The sequence below is a fragment of the Pygocentrus nattereri genome, chromosome 16 (assembly GCF_015220715.1).
Source record: "Pygocentrus nattereri isolate fPygNat1 chromosome 16, fPygNat1.pri, whole genome shotgun sequence".
In the NCBI taxonomy this organism is placed as follows: domain Eukaryota; kingdom Metazoa; phylum Chordata; class Actinopteri; order Characiformes; family Serrasalmidae; genus Pygocentrus; species Pygocentrus nattereri.
This window is the reverse complement of record NC_051226.1, coordinates 24260348-24286818: the sequence shown is the minus strand read 5'-3', so window position 1 is coordinate 24286818 and position 26471 is coordinate 24260348. Positions and strand designations below refer to the sequence as shown.

Sequence of the window (26471 nt, the reverse complement as noted above, 5' to 3'; positions counted from 1 at the left end):
TCCTCTACTTTTACACCAACCATCTCCATGTCCACCTTCACTACATCCATAAACCTTCTCTGAGGTCTACCTCTTCTCTGTACCAACACTCTCAACGCAAAAATTGCATCTGTGGTACTCTTTCTGGGCATGAAACCAAACTGCTGCTCACTGATCTGAACCTCTCGCCTTAGCCTTGCTTCAACAACTCTTTCCCATACCTTCATGGTGTGGCTCATCAACTTTATACCTCTGTAGTTACTGCAGCTCTGCACATCACCCTTGTTCTTAAAAATGGGGACCAGTACACTGCTTCTCCACTCATCACGCATCCTCTCACTCTCCAGGATTTTGTTAAACAACCTGGTAAAAAGGTCCACTGCCTTCTCTCCTAAACATCTCCATACCTCCACAGGTATGTCATCTGGACCAACTGCCTTTCCATTCTTCATCCTTTTTAAAGCTGCCCTCACTTCCACCTTACTAATTCTCTGCACTCTGTATTGAATAGTGTTTCAAATTTAATGAAGTTGTAATTTTCACTTTCTCTGCTTTCGGCACTTAGACATATGAAGTGTACTTCAGCTTTAAAGGTGCAACGTGTAAGATTAACTGGCATCAAGTGGTGCGGTTGCAGATTGCAACAACCCTCCCTCCCCCCTCCCTTTCCAAGCGTGTAGTAGAACCAACAATGGCTAATAGGTTTTCTGCCGTCACCTGTCCTAGTTTTGTTTCGGTTTTTCATGTTTTTGCTTCTTTGATGATGAGGACTCACCCTCCTTTGCTTTTTCTTGTGGTAAATAATTAGTTTGGTCCTCCATTTATCAACATTTGAGTTCTCAAACTGCACCAGCAGCAACCACAGATTCTTCTTCTTTCTACATCTTCCTACCGGTGCAATAGCGCCACCAAATTCAAGCTGCTACTGTAATGTATAATTATGAAATAGTCAGTGTTTAGTTTGTCCATTCTGGGCTAGTATAGAAACATGGCAGTGCCTCTGTTGGAAGAGGACCAGCTCCCTATGTGAGGGGCTCATTCTAAGTTACCGAAAACACAGCAATTCAAAGTTACAGGTGATTATATGCTAATGAAATAACTGTTTTATATACTACATAGTATTTCTGCTAATAGATTCTTCTAAACCTCACACACTGCACCTTTAAATGCTGTTGACCTTTAAAACAGTCGACCAAGCAAATGAGTAAATCAGGAGGGCTCATTAGTCAAGTTTTATTACACTCTTCTATAACCTACGAATAGCTCAGCCAGTTTGCATTGAAGTCACTGTAGTTACTGAATGATAAGCCTTAGTATGTAATAAGCCTGAGATTTTAATGAGTTAATAATAATGTTCATAATAATGTGGAAATGAATCAAAGAATGGCATTGCTCAATTCAGACCACAAAAAAATAAAACAAGCCTGATCCAAATGAAATCAGTAAAATGGCCCATTTAGAAGCCTTAAAGACCAGTGAATTTCAGAACGGATTCATGAGCCAAGTGTTATAATTTTGCTTTTAATTTAAGCAAAAATGAACCTAACAGAAGTACTGCTCTTAGATGTAGTTGTTCTCTTCCGGTAAACAATTATATATCAAATAATTTTATTGTAACCTTGACTAAGATGTCAGATCTTATAGATAGACAGCTGAAGAACAGTGAAATCACATTTAATCTCAGATGCAACTAAACATAAAACATGATTCCTAGGACTAAAAAACAGTACCTAAACAAAATTGTAGCACAAGAAAATTTACTGATTTTTTACTGCAATAAAATGCTGCGCAGTAATAGGTCAATTAAAATAGATGACTTTTATATCAATTTTTTTTTGATAGTGCAGACAGTTGGAATTGAGACATCAGATCGTAAGTGCTTATTGTCTTTTGACTTCAGTTGTTAAGTAGAAGAAACTGAGTAAAAAGTAAACAAAGCCATCTGTTCCATTACATGCACACAGTGCTAGGCTCTCAAGACTCCATATCCATTACGTGAGGCAGTTGTTTTCCATTCTGTTGTTGAAATCAGAGCACTTAACGGTTTCCTGTGACCACTGAGCTGCAAGAACGTTGTTGTTTGTTACAGTTTTCACAGAACGTTCACGCAGAGATAGGCACTATGGCAGGATCCCTAAAGATAAACTGGCAATACTGTGTCTGGTCAACAGAGTGTCTGGTATGAATGGCTTTTGTGTGGTCTATAGGACATCCTTCAGTTGCATTGGGCACTTTAACACAGCATTGACTTGCCTTAATGCAAGCGAACATGTCGCTGAGTTGCTGTCGCACTTCCCTCTGCCAGAAGGCATATACCAGGGGGTTGATAAGGGAGTTGGTGAGTCCCAGCAACCATAGGTGGTTTTCTAGAAATCCGTAAAGTTCACATGGTGGGCACAGCACCTGCACAATGCTGACTACAAAGAAAGGGCACCAGCAGAGTGTGAAGCAGCCCACAAGTACAGCAACAGTCTTCAGAGCCTTGACATGCCCCCAGTAGCGGCTAGGCATTACGCAGTGGGAGCCAGCTTGCATGGCCTGTCGAATGCGCCGCTGATGGCCACAGGCGATTTTCAGGATGTCCAGATAGAAGTAGATGAAGACTAAGAGTACAGGGAAGAAGGTAGTGCAGAAGACTATGATGATACTCTGGGGCTCGATGACTGAGAAGAAGGTGCATATGCTTTGGTTGCTACTGTGCTGCATCTCCACCACCATGTTGGGCATGAACCCCACAGCTGTGGACAACAGCCACAGGAATATCAAAGCTCCTGCTATCATCCTTCTGCCCATGAGTTGTGCATAGCGCAGGGGTAGCTTGATGGCCATGTAACGGTCCAATGAGATGAAGAACATAGTGAAGATGGAGGCGGCAGAGGGCGCAATAACAAAAGCCATGCGCAGCAAGCACACTTCCTTTTGCACAGAGGATGCTCGTCCCTTCAAAGCATCAGTGGCAATGCTAGTAATGGCCAGGCCCACGAGGATGTCAGCAATGGCCAGGTTTAGGACGAAGCACCAGCTCTGGCTGCCCTTCTTTTGGATGAGCAGGACCAAGGCAATAGCTACCAGGAGGTTGGTGGAGATGATCAAAGCAGATCCCATACTGAGGATCCAGCCCATGACTATTGCGTCTATGCCCACTTGAGCAGGAGGTGTGAAGACTGGCACGGCTGGAGTCATGTCCTCTAAGTAGCTCCCCCTCACCTCCGAAGAGGACACGGTCCCATTTCGATCAACCATCATTCCCTTTTCTGTCCTTGGCTCCTGGAGTTCCCACAGAAAACTCCAAATGATATTCACATCATTCCTGACCCAAAGTGATCCAAAACAGCAAAACAGAGTTTTGTCCAAACAGCAAAATAAAAGTGTCAGATTTCAGAAGCAGGTCTTTTGGAGACAGACCTCTCTTTCCTGCTGTGGGTCCAAAGTATGTCCTTCACTACTGCTGTGGTTTTGCTGACCCTTGTCCAGTCTGGCTGTCATCCAAGTCCCATCAGTGGATCTGTAGTGCATACTTCCTGCATGAAGATACCATTTTCCATCAACATTCTGTTTGGAATTGGAAGCATAACCCAAAAGTACAATTTACGCACATGGAAAATGTTGATCAGCCGTTGATGGTCAACATGTCGTCATCCATGAACCTTTAGAGCTTCAGAATTTCTTTACGTAAAGACACTGGACAGTGTTCCTTGATTTAAACTGTAATACAAAACAGATGAAACCTTGAAACAGACAAACCTCCTGGGAAATGTACCCAAGGGATGGACAGGTCAGTAAAAAATGAACTCCTGCTTTACATCCCTCAGCTTGACTGCACCCTGCTTCTCTCATGTCTTCTTCAATTCAAATCAGAAAAAAAAAAACTCCAGTTCTCCTGTACATTTGGTTGTCTGTACCGTATTCATGGATCTGTGGTAATTGTGTTTAGTTCTCAGCCTTTCAGCCTTTAGTCACTCCCTCTTTTGATATGGTTCCTGCTCTGAATTCTCTACACAAACTGTGGGAGTGAATGATGATGGGAATGGGGGGTGTAACTGTAGAACTGGAGGGGAGTTCCAGTTCTTGTTTGTGTTTGTTTTGTGTGATGCACTAACAGAATAACATTTTCCAAGTGTCGGGCAAAAAATCTATTTGCATGTAAATGATATATAACATTAACAGTTTATGAATGAATGAGGGAATTACAAGGGAAATCTGTAATGGACTGCCTGTTAATGTTTTTCCATTAAGGGTGTTACTAAAGAGATTTGGGGTTTAATTTTAAATGAGCTTCATTAAATTTCCACATTTGTAGTTTGAGATTTAGAGCTTAACTTTAAGCATCTTTCATATAGTAACTTTACAGGAGAAAGCAACGACTTTAAATGTCTCAATGCATTAAAGAGATTTCATTTGAAGCCATTTTGGAGCATTTCTATTGATCTTTTCCTCATGAAATTGCTACATAATGTAAAGGGCAGCTGCTCTGCTCAACTGATGCAAAAAAATAAAAATGCATGCATGTGTATTTTGGACAGCAGCACTTTGCTTTTAAGTTCTTAGCATTTGTATGCAAATGATTCATGAAAACACCATGTTCACAAGTGGTGCAATAACGTATACTGTCACTATTAAAATGTTTGTACATCAGTTTGTAAATGTACGCATTTTGCATTCAAATTCACTTAAAAATGAATTTTCGTGTTTGATCATTAGAAGATCAGATCTTGTGAATGCTTTATAAAAGAGACCCCAAGAATCCACTCCATTTGCCTGTGTGGGTTTTCTATGTGTTTAGCTATTTGAAAGGCTACAAATCAGAAAGCACCATGTTTACAGTCCACGCTACACACCACAACAGGTTCACACCACACACACTACAAGCCCTCCACGTTGAGGAAAGATCTTTTTATGAGAACACTACACAATAAAGCTCTGCTCCCAGCGGGCAGACAATGTAGCAGTGGTATTCATCCCTGCTAGACTGTTCAGTGCTATTGAAAGCAGCTCTTGGTCAGCAGTTATTGTGCTACACTCTGCCCCCCGGCTTGGATGCAGTTTACACAGAGCATTGCCCACTCCTCAGCCACACATAGCTGTCCATCCTTAATTCATCTCCTTCTGGCCAAGGAACGAACTTTCTGGACTGTCTTCTGTTTCAGTAGAAAGAGTAGAGACCTCAAAGGGACGTTTACCGCTGTAGTGAGGTTCTTTAAAGTCGGAATTGAAGATGTCTTTAAAGAGGAGACTACTGTCCATGTTGTTGTGTTGTGTGTACTGCGTGGCCTCTCTCTTCTGCCTCCATCCCGACAGGAACAACTGTGTCTCTCACGGCGCCCGGTGAGTGTTTCACTTGCTGTTGTTATTGTGAGTTCTGCGGGTGGTGCAGACGTGGGTTCATGGGGTTCCTCCTGCTTCTTTTTGTGGATGATGTTTGATGTAGGTGCAGTTCTCGGCCATGTTAACTTTGATGCCATTGTTGCCATGTGTCTGGAATGTGCCCTGGCGCTGGGGTACTCATGGACTTTTTTATTGGGAGGGGCAAGGTCAAGATGTCACAGTCGCTAATATGAATAATTGGATAAAAAATGTTCAGGCCCAGAAATAACAAGCCACAGTTTTACAACTCTTAAATGTAGATTAACCACTAATCCCTTAATCCCTTAATGTACATGTTTTAAATTTGCTTTGGGCCGTATGTTCTGTGACCAAGCACAAATCTGATTTTCAAATCTATCTTCATCACTCAATTCGTTATAATGAATCCAGTAGTTTAGTCATATGGGACTAAGTAATAGAAAATTGATTGATGAACAAAAATGAATGTGATTGTGAGCAAAAGTCTGGAAATGACTTGTAATAAAAACTAAATCAGTTGGTTGGTCTTGGATGTCCATCCAAATCAACTATTCTTCCCCCAATGATGATGAGAACATATTTTCATTCTGAATTAACACATACATTTCTGTATTTTTTTAATAACACAGCAGTTCAAACATTTCCTGAATCTGTAGATTTGGCCTTTCTATTCCATTTTATCGTGAGGTCGTACGTGATTCACTTCTGCATATATAGTAATATATGAGGCTGTGAAGGGCTGTGAAGTTGCTGATGTGGATTTGGAAAGTAGCGATGAAGATAACAGAGCATTTTGATATTAAATACATGAGTGTCCTGTTCTATGCTAGTCTCTTTAAAGGCGACTTTAAGAAGTTATGTAAGTTGAGAGAATGCCTTTTGATCCCAGAAGGTTAAAGTTGTAATTTTGAAATATTTTAGTAACATAACAGCAGGATATTAGAAAAACACAATTGTAAATACTCAATTTTAAACCTACCTGCCATCTTTATTTGTATATTGTAATATGTTTGTATACAGATCCTTATGGTCGTCTGCCTATAACAAACACTACATTTTCTAATTGGAATTAGACCATCTTTATCATACCAAATTTGGTTGCTCAACATGAATGGGTTAAACGTTTGCTTGTATATGAGTCTACATTTCCTCACCCGCATAACTACATGCTACATATTAGGTTCATACTGACCATTGATTTTTTAGAAACATTGCTAACAATTAAACTGTTGAGATGTAAACAAACTTAGCATGTAAAAAGTCTGGGGTTTTAAGGGGTTAAAGAAATGTTACAGCTATGATTTCTTTACAGTAGTGGTAATAGAAAGCAGGGGTCTCAATGTCTACAACACAAATATGGAAATATATAGTAAATGTATTCATTTTCTGTTCACCCTGGCTAGTGAACCTATGTCTTGTGAGTTTTTATATGTAATATTGATTATAGTAAAATATTGGTAAATCTAAAAAAAATATGCCTTATTTTGTCTTACCACACCTTGTATGTCCCTCCCCACATGAAAGTATTTACAAATATATTTTTAGACCTTTATCTTGTCTCAGTGTCAACAGTGTCTGAGGCATCAGACAGCATATTCATAACTATTTCATGTAACAATTTTCTGTGGTTATATGAAATTTAGCAGTTTAGCATTTAAACACTTCAGACGTCTGGTTCCTATCACCACCACTGTGAAATATTCAGACAGATCAAACCATAAATAACTTTGCTCACGTCTTAACAACTTGATTATGGAGAAGTTTTCTTCCTTTTTAATATAGACGGACCTCTAAGTCTAAGGGCTTAAATATGGGCCTACAATTTCTCTCTTAACCATGTTACATATTAGTTTTGTTGTGGTTAGTGAATCATTTCCAGCACTTACTGAATAATAAGGTTTAAGATTAACAGCTGAACAGAGTTTAAGAGATTCATCTGACTCCTATTTAAAGAACAAGTACTTCTCAAGATGGTTTTCTTTGGTCATCTCAACTAACTCCTGGCATCCTCTCTACCATCTTCTACAGGAATCTGGTGACAGTTGTTCAGCAGCTGTACCAGCGAGTGATGAGGCTGCTTCGCACGACACTGTGAGATCAAGGCCACACTCCCTTCTTTCTTCAGACCAGGGTGGAGGCTCAACCGCGTGGGTCTTCTGCAGCCTGCTCCACAAGCGAGATTTCCATCTCACTGATATTGCATTATGAACCATAGAACACAGGGACTTTCCGAGGTTTCTCCTTACAACACTAAAGGTCTTTTTTGATCCGCGGGGTGGGGTGGTTTTATATGCCTTCTGCACTAAGAATGAGGATCTAATTGTGTTTTAGGTCATGAGAAGGATTGTAGTTGAAGATAATGTCGCTGTTCTGTATCTCTCTGCAGGTTGAAGTGTTCATTGAGAATGATGTTGGTGTGCCTTTACGGAATGATCAGTGATGATCCACAATATTTACTGTATTGGTTCGTTGCTGAGAGACTGCCCAGGAAGTTAAAATACATGAAAGCCTGATCTGTTTGGGCAATGTGAGCTTTTTATTTAGCCTACAGACTGGATTAGTCACATGGCATGTAGAGAAACACTGAGTGCTTAGTGTAAGAAATGTGATTGAATTCCAACAGAGGAAAAGTCTTCTGCAATGTTCTTACTCGAGTTCTAAAGATAACAAAGGAATTGTAGAACTGTATAAATTTACACCTAAATATGAAACGAATTTTCTCCTGCATTGCTGATTTAGTAACCCTTTAGGCTCTGTGGTGTCTTGACAAACACATATTTAAATATTAATAAATAAATATTAATAGTGTTATTAAATAATTACAAAATTAAATAAACTTAATAAATCTTTTTATGCTGGTGTGGGTCTATTCAGACTGTTTTCTCTCATCTCAGGGGCAAAACCCCATCTTTACTCAGAATAAGGTTTTCTGCTTATAACAGGGTGGAGAATAATGGAGCAGAAGTACTTTTTTAGTATTTAACAGTATTTTTTAGAATTTGCTACACATTTACTCCTTGTGTATTAAACATTTACTCTTCTCTAATTGAAAACTTCACTGGGGTCTTCAAGTTGTATGCAAAAGTTTTATTATCCCTGATCAATTTACACATTTAGTTGATTTTCTTAGTCAAAATAAGTGGTAACACTTTACTGGAGGGTACACCTCCACAAGCTTGTCATGATAACTGACATAACCCTACACAAATGTTTAAAAAACTTTAGGTGTCATTTGTTACCAAGGCTACTTTTGCATTTTCATCAGTTAACTAAAGTAGAGTTATATTAGTTGTCATGGGTTATGCTGGTGTCATGTAGCCTTATGAACAGTACCCAACAATGAAAAAGCATTACAAAAAAAAAGCTTAACTCCTGGCATTTTTCTGCAAATTTTAGTGCAGTTTCTACTTGTTTGAAAATATTGCAACAATATTGGAATAAGCGCCATCATTTTTCCACAGGCCGCAGTGTGCTTGTGTTTTCTTAACATGAAAGTGAAAATGTCTTCACATAGTCACGCCACACACACAGGCTCACAAAAAAGGGCCAACTCAACGTTTAGATCTCAAATGCAAAATCAGTGTTATACTGGTGGAGATATAATGACAACACTAGATAATTCACTCACAACCTCAAAAAATAAAATCATGTAGAATCTAAAATAACGCACAGTGAAATCATTTATTTTTTAAGGCATGCAGTGCTCCAATTGTCCTGTACACAACAGCACTGAATTTAAACATTTGTGTTTCTGAATGAAATATTCTGCAGATAAATAACAGTGAAGAGCAGTGTTAAGAGTTTGTGGAGTAACAGAAAATGTCTCTCATGTCAAAGCTGTATCTCTTACTTACAGCAGAAAAAGAAATAAACTTAAGCTGAGGGAGACCAGAAAGGAGCCATAATGTGTGAACGATGTCGAGGCAGTACTGCAGGGTTATATTTCATGGAGAATTTTGGAAAGCGGTCTCGTTAGAAGGACAGCGTGACTTTGATCAGAGGCAGCGAGGACTGTTACGTCACTGAAAGTGGGCTGAACTTCCGGAGAGCGCTTCCTCTCTCCAGCCGAATCGAGGGAAAATGAAACGGAACTCGGGAGCTCGCCAAGTTTTCTCGTGTTAAGTGAAGAAATTCGCCTTGTGACCGAGACGATGGAGTCAAAGATAAAATAAGGCAGAAGACCTCGTCGCTCCGAGTGAGGTAGGTGTGCAGTAGGTGTGGTATTCGCGCTGGGTTGTGAAGGCGAGCTGTTTTCCACTTTCTTAGTCGGAGTAGTTCGCTGCTGTCTTTGCTAAGTGGCTAAGCGGTCAGCTAATGGCACTAGTTGAATGCCGGCACAGAAATACGGTCCAGGTCAGACGCTCTTAAACACAGCCTGATGTTACGCACATGGGAGAATATATCAAACATGTGGGTTTTGGCTGCATTTCTAATTTTCCGTAGTGACAAATGTTCGGCTGTGACTTCTTCCATGTGAAGGTTTCGGAGGAGCTGCGAGCCGCTGTCACTCAACCTTACCGATAACACAAGTGGGCACGAGCGGAGCTGAGCTCAGCCTATCAGGAGCCACCGTTTTGTGATTGATGGCGCTTCTGGCCAATGAAATCGCCGTAAATTTGCGATGGCGCTGCATGAATCTTTAATACAGTCGCCTGTGTGTTTTTTCCCGGTGCACATTCGGCTATGCAGCTGACTGCACTGGGTGCATTAATAACGGGCTGGACGATGCTGTGCAATGTTCGATGGAAACAACTCGTTTACAGCCATTTTGGCTTTTTGCTGTTTTTAGTGGGCCTCCAGCAAGCTGAGGGTTCCGCGACGGAAATGGCAAACCTGAACTGGAAACCGTTCGTCTACGGGGGGATGGCCTCAATCGTCGCCGAATTTGGTGAGCAGTGCACCTGCTGGATCTGCACGATGCTCTGCATCGCTGGAGAAAAGGCCATAATGACCAGACACGTTGGACTGATGAGAAATGTGGCACTTTCATCCAGAGATAACACTAGATTGCAATGCAGTGCAATGCAATGGATGCTGCAAAGGCCCCGGACTGTAATGTATGGATGGAAGTGGTACATTTCTGATCAGTCAAACGAGTCTGCCCTGAATATGGCTTGGACATAGAGTGAGGTACCTTGCAAAAGACATGTAATGCAGTGTCCAAGTAATAAATAATATATATTCTTTTTGATGTTTAGCAGGTAAAATATTATAATATGCGTGCTTTCCTCCTTTGACTCCTGTTGTCCACTTATTGCATGACACCCTTCTGTTTGAATGCTGCAGGTACCTTCCCCATTGATTTGACGAAGACACGGTTGCAGGTCCAAGGCCAGTCCCAGTGCATGGAGGTCCGCTACAGGGGCATGTTCCATGCCTTGCTCAGGATTGGACAGGAAGAGGGCATCCGAGCGCTGTACTCTGGGTAAGGGACGTGTGTTGGTGGAATAACGGCATGTGCAGCGCAGGTGTTGCCTCACTGGAGAGCTCTAATGTGTCAGTGCATGGCAGTTGTTTTTTATGGTATTTGGAGAACTTCCATTCTCTGTTAGTTGGTTATATTGCTTAGGATCTTCTCAGTTGACAGTTTCTTCCTAATGAACGCTTCTATTTTATGGCTCTTATATCATAGTGGTGGCCTTAGCTGCAATGAGCTAAAAATAGATGATTTTAAAACCACATGTTGTAGGCAGATATGTAGACATGCTGCTGAGTCTAGTGCTGCCCACACTTCTGGCATGAACAGTTTGGCTGGCACATAGTCTTCGCCTCAGACGTTGCACCCACTGAGGTACATACCGTCCAATATATTGCTTGATGAGCTGGTTACAGCTATCTGGGTTTTGTTGCATTCAGATTGGCTATCTGCATGAAGTATGTACATACGTCTATCCACTGTGCTTAATCTGTCCAATGGGAAATGGTTTTGCAAAGAGTAGTCACCTGCTCTGTGTGCTGTGATGAGTCTTTTAGAGTGAGGTATAGTCACTAGATAGAAAAATGTATGTGAATTTCACAAGTTATTCAGCAGTTTCTTTGAAGCATTTAGAAGTTAAGTTGGTTTCTCGTGTGAGCATGCATACCACTTCTATTCCTGAGGACATGTTTTTGCGTAGCCCCGTTTTGACAATCACATGCCTCTTTACGTCACACAAAAACTGATTTACATTTGATGATGGTTGTTTTGCATGTCAGTACGACAGCTGTTTCCTGCCAATGTAGGTGGTTCTTTATCATATTAAATGACAACATGCACAAGACTGTTATAGATGATATTATTCATCTAGTAATCTACCGATTAACTGGACAGAAGTAGACTTAATGAACATAAACATTTGAAATATTTCACTGGAAAAAATTTCATTTAACAGTAAGTGAATGTACTGACAGACTGTAACAACAAATGCATATAAATGGATGTGAACATCGGGCTTAGTTTCTTACTTCAAGAGAGACTAGAAATTTAAAGTTTTATTCTATTTTTAGAAATGCATGCTCATTCTGAAAGGGAAAAAAAAACTATATATATATATATATATATATATATATATATATATATATATATATATATATATATATATATATAAATAATCTTAAACAGGTGTGCAAGTTACCCAGTAATATTTCAGCATAGCATGACAGACCTTGGCTTTTGAACTTTGCGCTGGTAACATGTGGATGGTCTTTTTCTTCTTTGGCCTGAAAACCACAATGTTCATTATTTCCATAAAGAACCTGAACAGCTGACTTGTGAGACCACAATACACATTTTCACTGTGTGTCCGTCCATTTCAGAGGAGTTTTATCCCAGAGACGTCAGCAGTGTTTCTGGATGCTGTTGACATGTTACTTCCCCTATGCAGTAAGACTATTGCCAGCTATTTTTAAATTGGGTTTGTAGACAGAATTTAACATGGCCTTTTTAACACGCTGGCCCTGTGGAAACAGTGTGTTGAAAAACTGCAGTAATACTTTAAATCCAAACAGCTTTGTTTTTGTAATGCAAGTCGTATAAGAGACTTTTCTCTTGCATGCAGAAAGTAGTACCATGTCAATAGTACTAATACGCTGTTATTGATTTTTCTCTGTGTTGTTAAGGATTTCACCTGCACTCCTAAGGCAAGCTTCATATGGGACAATAAAGATTGGCACGTACAATACCCTGAAGAAATTGTTTGTGAGCCGTCCTGAAGGTGAGTGTTAAGGATAACTCTGTGCTTCATGTATTTCATTTCTCATCCATCACAACAGTGAACTGTTTAACCATGCCACTTTCTTAGAGAACATGATAGCTGTAAATACGCCCTTAGCAAGAGGTATCACATTGCCTTTCTCCAAACACTCATAAGGCCTTATTCAGTGTAGATAGCGATAACTAGACAGCACCATTGCTCAAACCTAGACAGTTGTGTGAGTTAATGGAAGGTATCAAATATTAAAATTTAGCTTCAAGTGCCAGTAACTGCTTCTTGCTATTATTAGTCAGATCTGAATAAAATATTCCCACAATGTAGCCATTGTGCCATGCTGTATTTTGTATATTGCATTTTTTCCCCCATACCATTCAGCGGACCCCAAATGATACTTGCAGTACCTTGCAAATGTTTTAGGCCCCTGAACAAAGTGTTTTAAACAGTTTTGCTTGTAAAAACACTATATAACATTAGAATAAATGCAAACATTTGGCGGAAAACAATTGCAGTTCTCATTTGTTTCTTGTTATTTTAGTAGTTTATGTCTTATGAGCTAATTTGAAAAAGTTTGGTTCCAGAATTCTCCTCTGCCCCCAGCCATCACTTTGATCTGTAAAATTCTAGAACGAGCACATCGGATTTACTGTCAAGACATATTGGTTAAACCAGGTATTAGATGATAACAGCAGATAATACCTGGCTGCCCTGAGGAGAGGTTATGAAGAGGTGGTTAAACAAACACATTGATACACATAAAATCATATCTTTTCTAACACTGTTTTTCTTAGCAAATAAATGCTTACTATTCAGATGAAATATATTTTAGTGTAATTTTCTCAGTTGCCTAAAACGTCTACACAGTGCTATACCTTATAACCTGTGGTGGGGGTCCTATGACAATCAACAATATTGAGTCTGTGTAGCCAGAGGTTAATTCCTTTTCAGCAAAAAAAAAAAAACCCAAAAACTCTACAACCTTCATTACAATACAGCAAAAAAAGGATTTTTGCATACATGATTATGTATTTACATAAATTTACATACATTTGTATATCGAGGTAAATGTACATTGCGCTATGCAAAATAGGGGCTTTATCCAGTGGTAGTTGAAGAACTCCTTTCAGTGACATAAATTAGCAGATGAAATGGAGCAGAGCAAAAACTAAAACTGTAGCTTCCACTATAACATTATTGACCAGAAAATGAAGCAGCCGAATTTGCTCACATAACCCTAGTTAAACCATTAATAAGTGATAAAGAGTGCTAACTAGGACAGTACAGTGGTTTAGTGGTTACCTTTGCTAGAGGGTAACAGGTTCACTAACCAGCTAATTGTCATTCAAACAGCAGTCTGTTATGTTGGCTTACTCAGATTTGAGTGTTTGAGTGAGTCTTCTGAACTTGTTAGTGAAGCGTCAGTTAGCTGGAATCAAACCTGTCCTGTGATGTGTGGAGCTAGCTGTTAACCTGCTAGCTAAGCACTGTACTGTGGTAGTGTAGGCTTTTCAATATCCAGCAAATGTTGATCTCAACATTTATTTACTGTTTAATTGAAATCCACCCTGGTTGTTTGTTTTATTTGAAAATTGACTGTGTTTATTAATTAGGAAGTTTATTTGATGGTGAAATAGAGAGTAGAAAAGAAATTTGACACTGCCACAAGGCTTGCACTGATACTGAAACTTCAGTGCAACATAAGTATCAGTATTGGCGATGAGGATCGATACCACAGAGCAATTTCTGACACTAATTAGTGACGGATGTGGATGGAACCTACACTGCCAGTGTGTTCTTGACAAGCAGCAGTAAAAATGCCCATGATCAGTTGGACTCATGGCCATGTAACGCCAGTATTTTGTGGGAAGGGAATGGTAGAGGGTTGGAATTCTTCCCAAGATGTTAGTTTCACTGGTGTGCCACACATAAGCAGGATAGTACAATGTACAAATAGTGCAAAAAACTGGAGCCCTTTAACGTCACTTGAATGGCTGGGTCAGTCTTCTTTCAGTAATCCCTCATTTCCCGCTGTATGTAATTAGTTACAGTTAGTCCAGGTTGTTACTGTGGGAGTCAATGTTAAAGAGACATAGAAGGAACCACTGGTCAGGGTAATAGCCTTGGTTTAGCCTTTAGCGCAACACCCCGCTAGCCAGACTAGTGTGTTCACCTGCCCTGCCTTCAGTACACCTTCATTGGTTCAAAGCATCAGACAGTGGTGTGGTCTCGTGGCCTTTTATTCCCATAACTGTATTGTTTACTGAACTACAGCAAATTCTGAGACTTCTAGATGTAAGTGTATGAGCCACATATATGAGATAAATCACTTGAGAAGTTCAGGAATACATTCAAACTTGGTACGTTTTATTTATGACGCAGATTGCAGCTTTTAGTGGAATAGTATAAATATCAAGACTATAATAGTATAAATATCAAGATGCTAGTTAGAGTATTGGTATCAGCACATACGTACAGGATCAGGTATCATAAGCAAAAAAAAGTGGTATTTGTGCATCCCTAATGGTCACAGTTCTAAAATACCATTATAATTAATAAATACAGTATTTCCATCATACCACCCAACCATGCAAGAGTAGTTGTAGGTGTGCAGCCCAGCTGGATCTGTTTTTGTGTGAATGCGACTCCTGAGACCACTCATTGTTGCTTATGTGATAATGTGACTAGTCCCATCTGGCATGTCTAAGAGGTGGACGTTGAATTGGTGAAGGGTCATTTGACACACTGAGACTGAAATGGCAGGGGTTCAAGAAAAAATTGATGTTCCTGTTAAACTGAACTAGCTGTAGACATGAATAAACACAAATTAACAAAATAAAACACAAATACAAAGGAACAAATTAACAGATACAAAGTGATCCCTACTATATGTAATGTAAACATGCATCATGTGTAGTGATTTGTTTTTAGACTTTAGGCTTTATCTGGAGCCTGAGTTGCATTTGACAGAACTTCCAGCAACTTCATCACAGCCTAGCTCTCCAAATACATTTTGAGGTTATTGTTGTGACTCACTTCCCCAAAACAGGGTGCATCCACCGTCACTAATGCACTGTCTAAACAGGAGATGCTGAAGGGAGTGGCAGAGTGCTGTCTGACACTAACTGGCACTGGCGCCAGCATATTTCAACCCTTATGCATTTTATTTAGCAAACAACATCAGCGTTACTTGAACCCCTGCTCTAATCTGTCAGAAACGGCAAATCTTCATAATGAGGCCAATGGCGCTTTTATGTGTGTTGTGGCCAAGTATCCATTTTTTCTTTCCTTTTTTTCCTTCTTTTTTTCTGTTTTTGTATCTCTCACTGCATGCTTTGCCAAGGATGTTGCCACTGTGTGTCGAATGCTTATTTTGATACAGGCTTTGGTTTGCCTGCTGGTGTGGGGATTCCAATGCCAAAATGAACGGCGCGTGGTGGACCACACTAACTGTTGGTCACATTGATCAAGGAATTACTGTAACTATTGTTCTAAACTCGATCCATATTTATTTTTTTTCTCTTTTCTTCCTCCTGTTATCATGCCAGCTGTTAGTAAATGTAATGTGGAGACTAACAAAATAGTTTTCTTTACTCTGACTACATTTAGATTTATTAATGGGGCTTTCACTACTCTTGGTTGGTGATGTTAAGGCACAGGTTATATTATAACCCCTAGGCCTGGGTGATGCATCATGAGCATGGTATTGTAAGGAAATGTTGTTTGGAGATTACTAATAAGAATTGCTTATTGCATTTGCAAAATGTGCAATATAAATAAATAGTAATTCAACATGTTTTGTTTTTTTGTTTTTTTTTAATCCTCTTGTTTTTTGAAAGTGCATTCTTGAGCTGGCAGTGTGAGGTTATGGCTTGTGCACCCCCCTTGTGGAGAAATCTTTGGACTGCTAAATGTACATGAATAAATGAGAGAGCAGTCTTACAATACATGTACATGTTATCAAATATGATTTGACGAGCTGTTTAAAATGAAATTAGTGTAGTTCTCCATCATTACTTTTCCCCCCCAGTGAAACGATAATGATATTTGAAGCATTGTGATTGGATAAATTATTGCTGGAGTTCAATTACATCGCCCTTTTTCCCAGGCCTAATAACTCCTTCTGTACCTTCTGTTAATAAAGAAGATCCAGACATTGCACAAGGCCCCTTATTCTATTATTTTTGGAGAAAATAAAATAGCCTTTCTTTTTTTTCTTTCTTTTTTTTTTTTTTGCAGAAGTGTCTGACTAGTTAATCATCTCAGCTCAGTTGGAATTTGTTTACTGCATGTCCACCTCTGCATCTTGTTTATAGTTTTTTAGTTATTCTTTTGATGAGACCTAATCAGAATTAGTGTGGTATCTTTTTTGTTCCCCCCTTTTTCTTTTTGTCCTTGTGTATACTGTGTATGCCTTTCTGTTTCTGGACGACACATTCAGAATGCTAACTGTCTTTGCTCCTTGCAGATGAGACCATGGTAATCAATGTGTTCTGTGGTGTGGTGTCTGGAGTTTTGTCCTCTACTTTAGCTAACCCCACAGATGTGCTAAAGGTAAGCAACTGTAAACAAATCTTGGCATATGACTGAAGATTATGGTTTCTGCTGATGTTGATTTATGACATTAAAATTATCAGCTGTTTCAGTGCAAAATAATAAAAATTTGCATGGTCAGGTTAATAGTCTAATGTATTTTTGGAGTCAAAATGTCTGTTGATGCATTTAAAACACATTTTTGTCATTATGAAATATACCATGACAAATAAACAATGGAAATTATATACAGTAAGTATATATGAAATTTAAGTGAAGACGGTGGTCTAAATAAATATTGTAATTTAATTGCAGAGCCATATGGTCAGTTATAAACATGTCAAAAAAGGATCTGCATTTTCAGACAGGTGACAAATTAAAGGAATAAAACAACATGAAGTGTAAGATGCTGGGCCACCATGACTTGCCAGAATAGATTAAGTGTGCCTTAGCATAGATTCTACAAGTCTCTGGAACTGCACTTGAGGGATAGGACACCATGGTGTTTTGATGATAATGGTGGTAGAGAGTGCTGTCTGAAAGATTTGGCCAAAATCTCCCATAGTCTAACTGGATTGAGATCTGGTGATTGCATAGGCCATAGCATATAAATTACCATTACAAATGATCATTTTCATACTCATCGAATGTTTTGATGACCCCTCATGCCCTGTAAGTGGGGGCATTGCCATCCTGGAAGAGACCACTCCCATCACAGTGGAAATGTTTCTTCATAGAATTAAGGTGATTAGTCAGGATAACTTTGTATTGACTTGCAGTCAGCCTTCCCTATAAGGAGACAACCCTGTTCATGCAAGCAAAATGCCCCCACAGCATAATGGAGCCGCCAGACTCCTCAGTGTACGGGTCAAGAATTCATGCCTGTATGATTCTCTCATTGTACGTCACACATTTACATCCCCTTGTATGATAAAGGATGACTCATCTGACCAGATCACTTTTTTCAACATTTCTGTAGTCCAGTGCCTGTGGCTTTTACAGCACTGAGCTCTCAAACATGCATTTGTCTTTGTAACATGAGGTTTATGTCCTGTAGCCCTACTATAGAATACCTGTGTGTAGTTGTGGACAGATTGTTCTTGCTGACACAGTATTTTAATTGCTACAATTGGTGCATTGTATAATTAAATGCATCTGTACTCTTCATGTAGCATCTCACCTCCTCATAAAAGTTAGGAGGAGGTGAGATACTACAACAAGAGTACAGATGCTTTTAATTATTACCTTTAGGATGCATTTTATTATACTATTATACTATTAGGGAGGAATTTTGCATAAACTCAGAATAACATTTGCTCTAAAAAGGCTGTGGAGGAGGTTGTTCCTGAGGTTTTATTGTCCTTTCTGTGTACAGATTCGTATGCAGGCTCAGGGGAGTCTGCTACAGGGCAGCATGATGGCCAACTTCATTAATATCTACCAGACAGAGGGCACCAGAGGATTGTGGAGGGTGAGTCAATGAACAGTGACCCACGGGCAAAGGAAATTTCAGCTTAGGTTATTCAGGCTTCACTGCAGGTTTACAAAAATACCTGCTCCAGCAGCTAAAAGCACCAGTAACAGATACCTGTTTTTTTGGTATAAGACTGCACTCATCCTCTTACTTTAGGGTTAGGGCAAGTGGTATGTGGAATTTTTATCATGATTAACAATGGTACAGTTCCAAAATGTGTGATAATGAAACTCTTATTTAAGTGAAACTGCATTTGCATCGTTGTAATTTAATGATTGTTGTCTCAGGCTTTAGCTCATTTTAAAGGTCTTGCGAAAGTCTTTCCAATCAAAGTCATGTATTATTTAAAGAACTTAATCTGTTGATATTTACTTTTTAAGGTGTTTTTGGGTGTGATGCATGGATTCATAATCACAGACTAATTTTGACACTAAATTTTGTTGCAGGGTGTCATTCCCACAGCACAGCGGGCAGCCATTGTGGTTGGTGTAGAGCTGCCTGTGTATGATATCACTAAGAAGCACTTGATTCGTTCCGGCCTTATGGGAGACACTGTTTTGACTCATTTCATGTGAGTAGAGCCTTTCTGGGACCGTGGTTGTGTGTCAGCTTCCATTGAGCCCCGGAGTGCAAGAAACAAAAAATGCACAAATTCATGTCAAATAAGGCGCATGTTTAAACCTCTCCAAACTTGCTATTTATGGAAACATATCTGTATCAAAAATAAAATGTAATATGCTAAATGGCAATACAATCCTAAGATTAAGTTTTCCACTCATACATGCCTGCTTGGGCTCAGAATGAAAATGAAATCAAAATTCAATAATTCCATTTACATTTGCCATTTGGTGCACTAGTATTGACTTTTCCTTGACACTGAGATTTAGATGCTTTATGAATAGCTTTAAAGTTAAAGCCAGTTCCAGAACTGCATATTCATGTCTTATGTGATTGTGCAGTAATGGTCTCAGTCTTTTTTAAATGCAAGTCAAATCCTATGCATTTGCGCACACTGTTTTAAAAATTGTGTTATCTAAGAGAACACAAAGCTAGAAAAATGTTGATTCAAATGAAAATGCCTTTCCTCTTTTTGTCTAGAATATTACATCATTAATCGTTAATATGAAAGGTCCTTTGCAGATGAGAAATGCAACCAACATTCTGGCAGTTTGTAAGGGTGCCACTATAGGATCTTTCAGTTTTCTGTTCCTCATAATACTGTGTGTATGAAATTGAACTGAATAAAGCTTTGGCTGGTGAAACCACTGCATCTACAACCATATATAGAACCACATTCCTGCAGTGTTCCAAAAGCATATATATGTTGAAAATAGTTTAGTTTGTCAGCTTTCTAAAACGATGGATTACCTAAACTTTTGTCTGTTTATATCAAGGGCCAGCTATACTTGGGCCATCAGATAGCCTGTGTTAACAGTAAATGTGCTATGCAGTTTATAATAAATGCTGTTTAAAAAGGCCTGTAAAATGTGTAGTAAAATATACAGTAGTAGGTTTTACCGATGACCGATTTACACTTTACCCAGTACACAAGGAGCTTGTTGTAGTTCATTGGTTAAATCAGGTGTGGGGTTGCCAGGACTGGAATTGGGAACGCCTACAGTACAGTATTTCTTTAGTTGTAAGTTTAATACAGGTTTGAGTTGAGCAGTTGCAGTATAGCACCTTTACGATATCATGACAGAGAGGCTGTGGTAGACCGCTATGTTTTGCATTTTGTAATACAAAGAAGCAGCATTCATAGGACACTGATACCAAAGACCCGCCTTTCTCGACTGCAGCCTAGTTTTTGATGCATAGCTGTGGAGCCCAGATTTGACCCTGACCATTGTGTCTATATGCAGTTCCAGTTTTGCTTGTGGCCTGGCGGGGGCACTAGCCTCTAATCCTGTAGATGTGGTTAGGACTCGGATGATGAACCAGCGTGTGCTGTCTGGGAACTTCCTGTACAAAGGCACACTGGATGGACTCATGCAGACTTGGAGAAACGAAGGCTTCTTCGCCCTCTACAAGGGATTTTGGCCCAACTGGCTGCGCTTGGGACCCTGGAACATCATTGTATCCTTTGAATGAACATCCATCAACCCCCTCACAGATCAGTTTATGTTTTTGTTTTTACCCCGTTTTACCTCTAGTGATCCACTAGAGGTCAGCATGTAGTTACTGAAGAGATTCTTAGGATTTTTTTTTAATCCCTTAAAATAGTTGTTTTGTTGTTAAATGTAATAATGTAGTAATAATGCAGTAACATGTTCATTTGCATTTTTTATAATTTACATTCTGTAGCAACATGTCTGCATTTCTGACCTTCTTTATCAAACATTAAGTGCTTTTACATGAACTTAATAATCTGAAAACTGCAGAAAATCAGAAATCTGATCAACGCATTTAAATGCAATTGAGTAGTCAGATAATGCGAAAACTCCAGGTCTGCATTAATCAAGCAGTAGTCAGATTTCAGCTTTACAACCAGCAGCCAATAAACTCACAAAAGATGTAATGTAACACTCAAACTTCATGCCATCTGTTTTCACACATGCGCAGATTGAGAACTCTGAAAGAAATCCGATTACAGAGCTAAAGGCCAGTTCTCTTTATTGGATAATCGGCGTGCACCATTTACATGACCGTTTGAATAATCAGATTAACTGCAGAAATCCGGATTATTATCGTATCGAATGCACTCCTTCACAAAAATGTAAAGACCACTTTGGCAAATGCTCGGTAACAGTTTTTATATCTAATTCAAATCATAGTTAAAATCTCATGCTTACCAACACAAAAGTTTCAAAACCGCAGTTTCTGCAGAATTTCTTTGTTTGCTTCAGTGAGCTGTGAGTGAGAAATTATTAATATAAAATTACAGCATGTCATGTTGTATTTGATTGAATATTACTGTGGCAGTTCGTAGCCTTAACTGATTGCTTTAGTTCTTCATCACCTTTGAGCAGCTGAAGAAGCTTCCATTATAGCTGAACCAGTGACACTCCACAGGCTAAAAGTGTGTGTGTGTGTGTGGAGAGGCAAGGGAACACACTGCACCTCTCCTGCCTTTGTCCTTCCGTGAGCGTTCACAATCCCTCCTCTGTCACTCCCTTTATGTGCATGTTTATTTAAGTGTTCTTCTTTTTAGATTGATATATATTTTTCTTTTTTTCCCGATAAAACCTTTTTTTTAATGAGCCCCTTTTGCACCCAAGCCTTGTTTTTGGTTTCTTTGTTTTGTTTTTTTTTTCCTCTCCTGGCAGCTAAACAAACCTTGTCTTAGCATTGGAAATGCTATGTCAGCTAGTAACCACATTTGAACTAATTTCAAGAGAAAAATCTGAAAACGGGAGACTTATAGTCTCAGAGTGGTTTCATACTAGCTACTTGACCTAACTTTACTGAGTTTTCTCAGGAAGTCCCTCAGTTTCATTGTTGGGGAATAACTAGCAATGGTTGCTTCCATTTGGCCAACAGAACATTGCTAGTGTCTAGGTGAATACCAGAGACATGTGAAATGCTTTTAAGGCAATTATTTAGTCTTTGTATAAATGAACAGTGTATCCTGCCCAGATCAGTTTGCCTGAGCACTTTCATGTGGCCTGTAGATTCTAAATATCACTCAAATCTGTATATGACCCTGTTACAAGCATTACTGTAGGCAAGAGTGTCCTGAAGCTGGTCCAGATTGGCTGATGTTTCAAAACCCTTTTTTTGCTTGAGTGAAATGCAAAATGCGTCTGTCTTGCAGGCACTCTCTCATACTTAAACATCGCATCTTGTGTTTTGTGTAGTGGCCTCAGTAAAACTTTGCTTGAGTCACCAGGACCCTGCATGTTTCTCTAGAAGATGCAGGGTCCTGGTGGTCTTCAGTACGTTCATGCCTGCACCACTGTGTGCAAATGTATGGCTGTTTTGTATACGGGCAAGAACATATGAATGAGTAGAATATTTTGATAGAAGTGATAAACTGTATATAATTCTGTTGCACATTAGAATGTTTGAGCTTTTCTTTTAGAGTTTTTTCTTTCTTTCTTTCTTTCTTTTTTTAAATTAAACAACTCCATGAAAGATGTATGTAGCGTTGGAGCACTGGGCTCATTGCCAAAGTGTACTGTACAGAACTGCACTGTTGTGAATGAGCTTTCAAATTATCTTTAGGACGGTACTGTTACATATTGTACACTCTCTGGTCATAATGATTTCATGGTCAGTCCTTTGCACTTGATTTGAATCCTGCTTTTAATATGCCTTCACATTCTGCATATGCCTCTTGGCTACTGGTTACCACATGTGAAAGGAGCTACATTTAAGACTGAACCAGCAATATCTATTTTGCTTCCTGACTCTGTTATTGTAGAGATTATAAGCAAAACTGCTTTATTGCACCTGGAACATTGTTGTTCGGTACATGTATCTCATGTATTGATCTTGGTGGCTTTTGAAATTGGCTTTTGAAAAGTCAATTTGGAAAGAGTTTGGTGAGCCACAGTGCCGGTATAAAAGCTATTTTTAATATTTATAATTAATTCTGAAAATGTTTTAATGCTCATTCAGTGAAATATAGGCATTTAAATCACACTGTAGCTCCTCTCAAGAGTAACAGCCAACTTTTCATGCTACTTTGTCACGTTGATAAGAGCTAAGATTTGTCATGTCTTGTGTTTTCTTTGGATTTGCCTCAGTTTGTTAAGGTTAAATGATCTTTGAATGCCTGGATTATTTCACAGTTTTTCTTTTTTGTACTCTTGCCTCTACTGTCTCCTCTCCTCTGGCTACTTCTTCCTCTTCCTACGCACGATGCATGCTGTTTTCTTTCACACTTTTCTGCCATTGTAAAATGCCTATTTCCATGTGCTGCCAAGACCAAGAAACAGATACACCCATGTGCCATTTCACACTTTTCTCTCGTAGATTTCCAACAGCATTACTTTGTATTATTTTTCCCTTTTATTGTCCTCTCATTTGTTCCATTTTTGAGTTCCTGATTAAGGAATTTTCATGGCCTTAGCTAGCATATAGTATCTTTTTCATTGTTTTGCAGAACCAAAGGACTTATTTATTGTATGTTAAATTTAAGGTGATGTATGTGATTGCATACATTTCATTGCTAATGTATAAACTGATTTGGTGTGTGACTATAGGGTTTTGGGTTGTATAAAAGAAAGACACCTCTGCGCGGTCTCTACCTCTTACATGGCTGTAGATCTTTGAAAAAGACTCGAGTGGATTATTGAAATTATATTTACATATTGGCTTTATATATTTTAAATTCTACTTTGGTGGATAAATTCTTTCGGCATATGGAGGACAAGAATGCAAAGGGGATCTTGAATGAAAATGGCGCTGTGGAATCTGCATGGAGAACGTGGATTTAAGTTGACAGAATCTAAATTTGTATCAATCATATATTGACTTTAGCCTCCAACATGGTTTCCATGCCTTCCTTCATCATCATCGATGCACTTTCCATACGCTTCGACTTCTGTCATAACTATTTGCTGGATTACTGCTCTGCTCACTCTCAGTCAACTGACTTGCCAAGTTGTCTCACCTTTGATAGTTCTCAGCTATGATGGTGAACTTGCAATCATAATATAATAATTTGTTGCTTGATGATGAACAGTATGAAACTTGACTATATTCTGTGGCTGGTTTTGCTTTGTATGACATCAACGTGCACCTGATAATAAAACAAGTTTCCTGATGGTTGGTTACTTTGATTCGGAACACATTTTTCACATGTTAACAATTATACTGCACTGACAAAAGGTTCATTAACCATCTAAGACCATCTGCTGTTTGTGACTTCCCTTTTATTGAGCTCTCATGTTCTTCACTTAGGGAGCCATATATCCCCCGTCCCCCCTTGTGGTTCACTTTTACATGAAATTTTTCCAATTTCACATAATGCCTTACAATTAAATAGGCTGTTTCTTGAAACTGAGCTAAATTTGTTTCTGCTTCAAGCTTGCATGCTTGGATTTGCTCTAATTTCATGGCCAAGCAGCTGCATACAAGCCTGAGATCACTTTATGCAATACTGAGCATTGGCTGGAAGGGTGTGAAATGGCGTCATTGAACTCCTGAGCAGTGGAAATGTGTTGGCCATTTTACCGCCCATGGTTTTGGAAGGAGATGTCCAAGTTTATGTAGATGTGATAGTCAGGTGTCCACATACTTTTGGTACACCATATAGTGTAAATTTCTCCTGAAAAACTTCAATTTGATTGGATTAAACAGAACGATTCTGAAACAGGTATTTTTGTCCTTCATGTATTTTTCCATAAAATGTCTTGATTTTCTGAAGTATGAAGTCATTTAACAGTCGAAATACTAATAATCCTAGATACATGCCATAAGACATATGACATTGCATGAAAATTAGTCTTCTATTAAACATCATTAAATAACAACAGCTATATAAACTGATATTGAATACACACATTGAATTTTTTAGTCCAATCATTTGGGTTTTTTTTTTTTTTTTGTTATTAGGATTGACATTTCCTGCTGTCCACATTTGTCTATATTGACATCTGCCAAGTGATGAGCCAAGTAATAGAAGTCCCAGACCCAAACCTCAGCAATGAGAGGCAAACCTTTAAAAATACCAATCATATTGTATGATACTGGGAGCTGGTCAGACAGCAGGTTTTAGGCAAACAGGTTGTGGGATACAGACAGACAAGTAGACAGGCAGAGAACTTGTAGAGAGGAGAATAACCACTCTGTAATGTCTTCCTTGTTTCTGAAACCTAGAGGGCGCTCCTGAGCGAGTCCAAAATGAATGGCTTCATATGGAGCATTTGAGCAAAAACAGATTATACCTGTTTAAACATTTTTAATGTACAAGAATACATTAATTTCCTGAACACAGGACGGCATATAAAACATTTTAACACTGCCGTTATGTTATAAACGCTTTTAAACTCCAGTGGTGGAAGCTTAAAACGGCACGTCATGTACATTCATGATATCTGTGAGCGCGAACAGCCAATGAGCGGCTCCGCTCGCCAACCAATCAGCTCTCAGTAGCAGTATCGTCAGCGTCCTGCTTGCTGTAGAAAAAGGAAACAGGTAAGTCACTTCAGTGAAATGGTTTTTGTACTTTAAACAAAAGACGAGGTCTGGGCGAGGGATTAACTTAGCGCCATCTGGCACTTTGCAGACATGAATTTGATTTAACGGGGAAACAGGAAGTGGCCGGACTCCCAGTAAATCGGCTCTGATGTAAGATTTAGATGGCCAGTCAGAACACAGGATATTGGCCAATCAGAGAGCAGGATTTAGTTAGCCAATCATATTACAGGATACTGTCAGCTGATTGTAGTGTAGGATCTAGCCGAATATCCACAGCCGGCCAGAGTGCAAAATTCAGATTCAGCCAATCAGAGAGCAGGATTTAGGCAGCCTAGATTGCATAACTCATATAGACAATTTGACAAAGTTACAAAAAGACAGGGATTTTATTTACAGATCGCCTCAGGAGTAGGAGTGCTGATCTAGGATCAGCTGCTGTAATCATGACAGGCTATAACTATGAAAAGATTCTGACCTGGCATCAGTCAGTCCCCCCCCCCCCCCTCTCTCTCCAATCAGAAGAGATTCATATCTAACTGTGGCTTAATAAAACTACAAAAGCCTCCCAAACAGTGTGTCTACACCCCCACTACACCCTACACTACACCCACACTACACCCCCGTTAGTTCATTAACTCCTACAGTCCGTGTAGTGTGTATCCTGCAGTACAGAGCTCTTCTACCTCCTGCGGTACAGTGTTGGGGCAGTGAGCTCTTCTACCTCCTGCGGTACAGTGTGGGGGCAGTGAGCTCTTCTACCTCCTGCGGTACAGTGTGGGGCCAGTGAGCTCTTCTACCTCCTGCGGTACAGTGTGGGGGCAGTGAGCTCTTCTACCTCCTGCGGTACAGTGTGGGGCCAGTGAGCTCTT

General features: G+C 39.4%; 2 protein-coding genes across 3 annotated transcripts; one reads left to right on the top strand and one right to left on the bottom strand.

The window, feature by feature from the left end:
* Positions 1–1826: 1826 nt before the first annotated feature.
* Positions 1827–3660, bottom strand: LOC108431283 (glucose-dependent insulinotropic receptor). Its single transcript, XM_017704321.2, has one exon. It carries the CDS (start codon positions 3223–3225, stop codon positions 2083–2085), a length of 1143 nt encoding a protein of 380 aa, XP_017559810.2. The 5' UTR covers positions 3226–3660; the 3' UTR covers positions 1827–2082.
* Positions 3661–9376: 5716 nt separating this feature from the next.
* On the top strand, positions 9377–24775 carry slc25a14 (solute carrier family 25 member 14). Of its 2 annotated transcripts, XM_017704325.2 has the most exons (9): positions 9377–9522; positions 10112–10210; positions 10609–10747; positions 12421–12515; positions 16978–17063; positions 18418–18513; positions 18963–19087; positions 20379–20592; positions 21465–24775. In XM_017704325.2, the coding sequence occupies exons 2-9, from the start codon at positions 10147–10149 to the stop codon at positions 21504–21506; spliced, it is 861 nt and encodes a 286-aa protein (XP_017559814.1). In that variant the 5' UTR covers positions 9377–9522; positions 10112–10146; the 3' UTR covers positions 21507–24775. The 2 variants fall into 2 exon arrangements, with proteins under 2 accessions (XP_017559814.1, XP_017559813.1); XM_017704324.2 differs by lacking the exon at positions 9377–9522 and having other exon boundaries at positions 9962–10210.
* The last annotated feature ends 1696 nt before the right edge of the window (positions 24776–26471 follow it).